General features: G+C 54.4%; 1 protein-coding gene across 1 annotated transcript; it reads right to left on the bottom strand.

Moving 5' to 3' along the window:
- Positions 1 to 3: 3 nt before the first annotated feature.
- Positions 4 to 6430, bottom strand: CSUI_010799 (guanylylate cyclase). The gene is made up of 6 exons (XM_068070900.1): positions 5656 to 6430; positions 4598 to 5183; positions 4247 to 4338; positions 3095 to 3291; positions 2279 to 2746; positions 4 to 2008 (listed from the first exon to the last, which is right to left on the bottom strand). Exons 1-6 carry the CDS (start codon positions 5766 to 5768, stop codon positions 1926 to 1928), a joined length of 1539 nt encoding a protein of 512 aa, XP_067917124.1. The 5' UTR covers positions 5769 to 6430; the 3' UTR covers positions 4 to 1925.
- Positions 6431 to 8243: the final 1813 nt, after the last annotated feature.

Below are 8243 nucleotides of genomic sequence, written 5' to 3'. Positions count from 1 at the left end.
ACTGGTCAGCCAGCACACAGAAAAACCACAGGTGAGTGTCATACCGCAGAGTATGACATTGTCAGATACAGTGGACGTAGGGAACCCGTGCAGGCAGCCGGAGTCTGCGCGGCGGCAATAGTTGTGTTGTGCTATGCATGGACCGCCGACGACAGAGAGCGGCGCGTCCGTAGTAGGTTGTGCTGCTGTGACTCGTCGGTCCCGAGCGGACAGTGAACTTCTGGAGTTCGTGCTGCATTCGTTATAGGCAGCAGCGCGGAGGCAGTGTAGCGCCGACGATGCGCCTCCTGGCATGCGGCTTGATGCGCTGTGTTTCGTCCAAGCCGCGTCCGGACTCCCGTGTGTACCGGCGGTGGGCGCGACACCGCTGCGACGTGTAGCTCAGTCCGCGAGCCGCCTCGGGCTGCCGGCCTGTCGGATCTAAAACGGAGCGTCATGACTAAGTTTGGTAACTGCTGGTACCGGACCTCACAATCGTCATCTACTGGCTGGAAGCACACGGGAGCGCCCCGTGACCGATGGCTACAGCCCAACTGACCCACTGCGACAGCCCCGCCCACAACGAGCTAGACGGACTCCAAGCCGGTTCGTCGTATTTGGTAGAGTCCTGTACGCCCGTTTATATACCCGGGAGTGGCCCCGAAGCCATTCCGAGGCCCTTCTGCCGGCGGAGAGATCTTTCTCGACGCTCCTCCCTGTATGCGGTCTCCTCCCTTTTCTGAAGTTACTGACAGAATAGGGCAGTCGGCACCACCGGGTTGAGCTGTCCATCTATGCAACAGCAAAGGATGCGGCCTTGATAATGGCAGGCCTCTCCGGCTGGAATCGGGGCGAAACGTTGGCATCCAAGAAAACCCGTATCTAGAGGTTCACGAGGAGAGCTCCACAGTGTGCACTCGCTAGACTCGTCAAGTCGCGGCATCTGGCTTTCAGTAGCTGGTATTCCCCTGCCGTCAAGAACACGCCGCCCCCAAAATAGTACGAATGCGTGTGGCTGGACAGAACGTCCTAAGAAGCGATGCTACTTACTGAAAATAACGAGACTGGAGGCAAAAGACACCACGTAGACAGCTCCAGCAATGCTAACTACCCTTTACTACCTGGCTGATGCAGGGATCAGGGAGTCACGCGAGCAGCCCACAATGTCGAGCACAGCCTCCGTGCGAGGCCAAAGCGTCCACACTCTGCTCGCCCGCCGGGTTCTCCCCTGTCCAACCTCACACGGCTGATTCAGAGAACTACAGTCCTGCTAGCTTCTCCCAGGAGTACCCTATCAGAAGGGTACACGCATGGAAGACCAGACACACTTGCCCGTGCGGGGGCTACCAGTTTTCTGCTTTCTCCCGTTGGATACAGTGACCCTACTTTCGAGGTGGGCCTCCAAGCAAACCGGCTATGTCAGCGCAGATGGTGGTGCCTGATAGCTCGCAAAGAATCTTCCCAGTGACAGACGGCAGCCGTTTACTCCTCGTCAAACGCTTGCACCTGCGAAACAAAGGGAGCTCCTTTGCTCCCCAAGCCCGCGTGGACCATGGTAGGCGAGGACTGAGGGAGCCACCTGGAACGCTCGGGAGACAGCCCCTTCCATCACGCAGGAGAAAGGACCAGCCAGATACTCACTCGAGAAGTCTCCCCCCCCATGTCCTCGACGCTTCTGTGAAGCAAGGGAACCCGCTCGTGGGGATAATACAGGAGGTCGGACAAGACCAACTTTTCTTCAGGCAGGTCCTCCGTAGTGAACCGTGTTGAGCATCGCATCTGTGCGACGCCGCCTGCGACAGTTTTTCTTCAGCTGCTTTTTCTGAAGAATCCCTCTGCTTCTCTGCCCGGTAAGACGCATAGAAGATGCATTCCCATGTCTCTGTTGGAAAATGATGAAAGTCACTCGCCGTTTCCTCACTCTGAATGCCCACGTCAGACCGCGCCTACCTGGTCCCACGGCCCTGCCAACTTCTAGCACGCGCCGCCCCCCGACCCACGAAGAAAAACAACAGATCTTCATCGGTTCCTGAGAACATATCAGAACATATTCACATCCGCATGGTATCTCCTACGATACCGCTGTACTTCACAAGGACTGTACCGCGCCAAAACTGCGCGCCTTTGCAGGAGCGACAAGCTTCGATGACTTCTCAGGCAACTACATCCATCAGTGCCCATCTCATGCTGATCTTGCCTTCGCGTGCAAAGCGAATTCTCTGATGGAGTGCGTGTCTGCTACGTGGGCAAGAAAAAGAGAATGTACTATCCAGCCGTTCACCAGCATCCGGAGTCTTACCCTCTGCGCGCCTACAAATATCCAAAGCTCTTTCGTCAATGACACCGAGACCTTCGGAACCGGGGTCAAGAAACAGGTATTCCCACTGGAGGTCGGCTGCATCGGTCTCTTTCGCGGGCGTGGTGGGTGGACCATTGTCTTTATGCCTTACATTCATTCCACAGACTGCGTGTCGTGGTGTCTGGCCAACGGTACTTCCATGGTGTTTGTTTTGTTCTAGGGCACCGAGAGAGGTTCCCGGTCTAGAGGGACCCTCGGAAATAGCCAGGCTAGGGGGTCTGTAGCCGGTTGTGGTGAACTGTTCCGCATCCCACAACGGCACAGAAGAGCTGCACGGCCCCCCTGTCTCGTAGTATGCGGCGGAGAGCGCAGAGGCTGACGGGTTGCCCGTCAGAAGTGATTTATCAATGGACGGGCCGCCTGTTGGGTGCGTTGATCTCTGGGCACCAATGAGGAGTATGAAGTGGCCTGAAGCACACAAGTAAAAGACAAGCAACTTCACAACCAGGCTGTCTGCACCACTGAGTGCGCCCTCCTCCCCTCAGAACTTCAGTCCGTCAGATGACTGGTGACTTCAGCGCTTGCCTCATACAAACCCAGTGAGAAGAAAAACACAGGACCCGCACACACCCGCACACCGGGTTTCTCAGTCCCTTCCCGGGATCCAAACAAAGAGGCATTATAGAAACGAGAGCCAACCGAGACGTAGCGTCGTGGTGTCCCATCGCATGGCCGCGGGATATTCACTACAGTGGTTGAGCTACAACAGATGCATTTTCTTCTTCAGGCACTGCCTCCTCCCCCGCAAAATCTCACCTTCGTACTCGCTACGCGCAGCGGCTTCAGCAGCCTGTTTGGCCCGTTCTTTAGCACGCGAAACGTCCGTAAAGCGCGCAGTAACCTTTTCAGATGCAAGTGTATCCCGGTAGGCATCTAAAATAGTTTTGTGGATGAGACATATGACTAAACCTTCTTCACACAAAAACGAACGCAACTCCTCATTCGTAACAGTCCTGAAAAAATAAAATACCGACAGCACGGCGCACTCGGGCAAGAGTCTTGCAATCGAGGAAACAAGGAAACTGCTGTCCGCCGCCCATAGCGATGCTTCAGTTTCTCTCCGGATTTGCTTGCGATTTTGAACGACAGTCGGGAGGAGCTCGCACACAGAAAACTCGCTAGATGCCGCGGTGTCCGAAAAGGACACGCTAACTGACAATTGGTTTATTTAAACAAATGAAAGCACTGTACACGTACTCCACAAGCAGAAAGAGCAACTATGTTCCGCGAGCCGGGCCTGCGTGGCGGGAGACTCTGTGTATTCCCTCCCCCTCAAGCTCCCGAACAGAATATTGAGTACGCGCAAGCGAACATCGTACTGAGGTAAATGAAGTTAACGAGCTGCTTACTCGCGGACAGATCAGCAGCATCTTACTTGACCCCCCAGCAACACAATTCTGAACTTTCCCCACACTTCTCTTTGCAACGGCTGTCGCTAAAAAGCTCGGACACCTCTATTCTGTTCCTGTTCCCATCGCATAGTGCTGGTTTCCAAACTGAGAAGCTACCTGAATGCCGACCAGCTGGAGATAAACAGCCAGTCTGTCAATAGTCAACACAGTGCAGGAGCCGCTGCCTTGACTTCCTGCTTATGCCCCCCGTCCCCCGGATAGAACTGCTCCTAAGTGACGCGAAGTGTAGAGGACACGCTGGTATACGTGTGTACAGTCGACCTGAAACCACTCTGTGGCCCAGATTCATCCTGTTGTACGATTCTTATATGATACCAGAGGTGTTCCGCGGCATCCATAGCAAGCTGGGAACACAGCTACGAGCAAAACTAATGTAAGGATATATATAGATAGATTGGGCAGGATAGCTAGCCGCCTGAACGCTCGAAACTAGATTCCAACTCCAACCGTCTACCTGATGATAGGAGAGATGCGGCTTCATCTCGACAGTTCGTACCTGTTCAGAACGACTCCTCCCTCTTGACGAACCCGACTGAACTGTCTCAGAACACGCTGCTGCTCATCATGCCCTAGATCTTGATAGAAGGGCTGGGGAACCAGGAAGAAACATCAAAGTCAACCAGTGTGTGAAGAGAAAGACGTTCCACTTTTTGCGATGCCGTCCTTGCCTAACACTCTTTTCCGAGCACCAGATAGAAGAAACAAAGGGGTCGACAGCCTATGCTCCTTTCTTCCAGATCCCGTTGTAAAGCGACAATGTTTTTCTCCCAGAAAAGGAAAGAGAAAAAAAGTGGTTAAGAAGATCCAGTCTCCGATGAAAGGCCGTGTTCTTACAGCCTCGTCGTACCCGGGCTAGATGTGTCGAGTTGAAGCCCGCGTACACTGTCGCCAGGAAGCAACGTGCACCAAAACCAAGCTGGACAAGAAGTAAAAGAAGATCAACAGTCCATGCTCCTTCTTCGGCCAGACGCTCCCATAAGGCAACAACCTCCTTTCGTCTTGTTGAAGGCGATACATCGCGGTGTCGCGGCAGGCGTGGACCTTCTTCCGGTCCTTCTCCATTAATAGAAGCCCTCCTTCCCTGTACCACTTCTCTTCGGACCCACCACGGAAACAGGGACATGGAAAGTCGGGGGGACGACTTTCCGCTTCCGGATACGGCATCAGCAACATCAGTGTCCCTACTGCTTCGTAAGAGCAGCGCCTCGCCCGTGTCGACACTTAGAGGGGCAGGGTAACAGTTTCCAACTGCTGCTTTCGAGGAAGAGAGATGCCGGGTAAGGCTTGTCTTCCTGCATAGCTCGGACGGAGTTTGCTTATCTTTTGATGTGTTGTGTGAAGCCGCTATCAGCTGCTCACTTTGTAGAGCGTGTTCCCCTTCGCAAGGGGTGCCCTCAAAGTGATGGCTCGTCTCGCACTGTTGCCTCACTTTCCTGAAAAGTGATTATGGCAGTCAAAAAAAACCAAACCCAAAGCTGTTGTGTGTAGAAGGCAGACAAGAGAGGGAAGTAGACTCACCGTGCGGCGGGCTTGGGGGGCACTGAGAACACAACGACAAAGCGCCTCCTCGGGCAATCTTGACGGGACAGCAAACATGCGGGAAAAAAAAATTTACACAGCAATATATAGATGCACACCGGCGAGTGCGTTAGAAACAGGCACATTCCGCAGTGCCCCTCCGTAACCATTGTCTACATAGGAGAAAGAAGTCCAACCAGGAAACAATCAGAAGTCACGTCCTATGCTGTCAAGGGTAGCTCGTGAATCATGGAAGAGAATGAAAACTCACATCGCTGGCCTTAGTAGACGGCGCCGTAGGAAAAATGACGCACTCAGCGTCCTAAACCCGTGAGCTGAGGAACCAGATCCTCACTCGAGAAAACACCTACAGTGTGATCAGCTTACTCTAGGATCATTCGGACGCACGCCAGTCCACAGTCTTTCTCATTCCTTTGCCCCAGCCACCGTACCTCAAGCCAGCTCCCCTCTGAAGGAGGGTAGGAAAGATCCTCCTCCATGTGAGGTCCCCGGTGTGGCGGAAGTGCTTGGAGACCCGAGAAAACTGTCTGTCAGATTTCCTTGAAAAAGAGTAAGCTCTTCTTTCGGCGGCGGCACGCTGCTGTACCGCGCCTTGACATGCATCACAACTCAGCGCGTTTGACACAGTTGAGGCACTAACCGTGTGCCTGCGCGGGCGCCCGGGAACTCGGTGAGATGCCTGTGCTCCTACAACAATGCATGATTTCAAGCATACCTGAGGGAGACGTCCAACAAAAACACAACGGCTTCCTAGCATTAGGACATGCGGTGACCAAAGATTTCTCCAACGCGCTTCAGCTGAGACACACTCAGCGAAGCCCTGAGGGAGATGAGCCACATCTGTACGGTCGCGGCAGCTTGCAGAGGCTTTCGATTGCATGCGCATGTCTCAAAAAACATGTACTGGCCGGATACTAACGCAGCCGTGACCAAAAGCACTTCGACCGAGTACGGGTGCGTGCTCGGCTTGTGCGTCTGGTTGCTTTGCCGCCGCCTTCGCCTAGTGCTTGTTGCAGCGTGGCTGCTGTCGAAGTCTCCTTTCCGGGAGAGCACGCGGGTAGCAAGAGGACACACGGCACCTGCGCAAGAAGCATATCTTCAAAGTCAGGACGCGTATACGGAGGAAAATCAACAAAATACGCCACATCCCTGATACGGTTTGATATGCCCGCAAAAACGTACAGTGCTCACTCGGCCAATAGTCAGCAGGTGAGCTGGTACGGCAACGCTGTGATAGGCAGCCAAGAGTCCTGCCCACAGCTCTAAAGCTCTGTAGCGTGTAGTGGTTCTGGGATGCCCGGTGCCGTAAGAGACGCTACGGTACCGGGAAGGCGCTGGACCTGCTAGGCAGGCAGAGAGTGTACACTGGTTCCTCGTGGAGCGGACCTCCTGCGACGGCGAGAGAGACGCCGTGCGCAGGCAACCGACTGGGGAGAATCAGTTCTTCTGCTAGTTAAGATTACTGTTTCTACGAAAACAGTGCTAGCAGTTGCTCAACTCTGACAGAAGAGCTGAGCTGTGCACTCGTGGGAGCCAGTGATCGTCGGTAGCGCGCGTGGGGCTCCGAACGACCCGGTAGTGTGACGCCGCGCGGGCGAGCTAGTGTCGCAGTTCGGGGCACTGGCGAACCCTTAACCCTTAACATCCAGTGGCGCCCGCTGTTGTGCAGCGGGCACCACAAAATGCCATGCCACAGATCTTTCCAACGAATAGCTCTCAGTGTTTTCCTTACCCCTCGGTGGCCGCGGGCACGGAGTCGCGCAACATTCGCATGACGTGAACTCGCGCCGTCACGGGAACATGCACACCTGACACCCCTTTCTTTTCCCTCCAGCTCAGACCGTCGTGCGAATTGAACTGCTCCACCCGAACGCCCTTCGCATGTCGACCGAGTAATGACCTGTACGCAGTTATACGCCGTCACACTCTTGTCACGGATGGTGCGATCTGATTAGTTACGGTGTACGTAGCCACACCTGCGGTTCTGTCGCCGCTTTTGCTGTGACGAGAGATGCGCGACACCGCATTGTGCCCTATTTCTCGTACCGGGTGTATACTGCACGGCAAATTCAGATCCTTGTAGGTAGTCAAACTACCGGGACACTTTACAAATATCCTCAGGGAACTCTGTTAGCTTCAGAAGGGTGAGGGAATGGCGGCCAATCCCAATTACAAACGGGGCCCTTCCGAGATACGAGTGTAACTATTTTATAGACCGGACTACCCAAAGCAGTCCTTTATCCCTCACTCAGTATGACCGTTCCCGGCTAGTTAGCGCCCGAGACAGAAACCCTATCAGCCTCTCCTTCCTGTCGTACAACTGAGATATCACTGCACCCAGGGCAATCTCAGGCGCACCCGTATACACGATAAACACCTTTTCAAAGCCAGGCATAGCTAGGACAGGCGGGCTGCACCAACAAGATTTTGCAAGCCTGCCTCGATCGCCACGAAATAGTAGCCTATTTTCACCAAAATGGCGATCGTGAAGCACAAAAACCTAGGGGAGGCACGCGAAAGCGGCCTAGCGGCAAGACATGTGACTATGCGGCAGGAAGAGAAAGAAGCCTCGTGACCCCGCAACAACAGCAATCAATCCTAGGGACCAAGGGTTCTCTAACGCCAAGGCATCAAAGCCGGAGGACCAAATGTAAGAGCAGGAGATCGACACAGACGAACGCGAAAGTCGAAAGAACGACAGGCGGAGCGGACGAAGTCTCCAAGGGCCAGGAACGGCCAGATCACGCACCTAGTCACCTAGCAATCGCAAGACGCACCCGGCAGGGGCATGCCGGGAGAATCACAGCCCTGGAGAAGTCAAACTCACCTCGCAAGAACATTGAGCATCCCCGGCAGATCGCCAGCGCATCGCCTACACCGTCGCCGGAGAGGAACAGAGAACGGCGCAAGCAGGGACAAGAAGGTTGGCGCCTTCTAGGGAAGGCTAAAAGAGA

This window comes from Cystoisospora suis (assembly GCF_002600585.1).
Source record: "Cystoisospora suis strain Wien I chromosome Unknown contig_8360, whole genome shotgun sequence".
In the NCBI taxonomy this organism is placed as follows: Eukaryota; Apicomplexa; class Conoidasida; order Eucoccidiorida; family Sarcocystidae; genus Cystoisospora; species Cystoisospora suis.
Note: the sequence above shows the minus strand (reverse complement) of the source record. Positions and strands in the feature narration are given on the sequence as shown.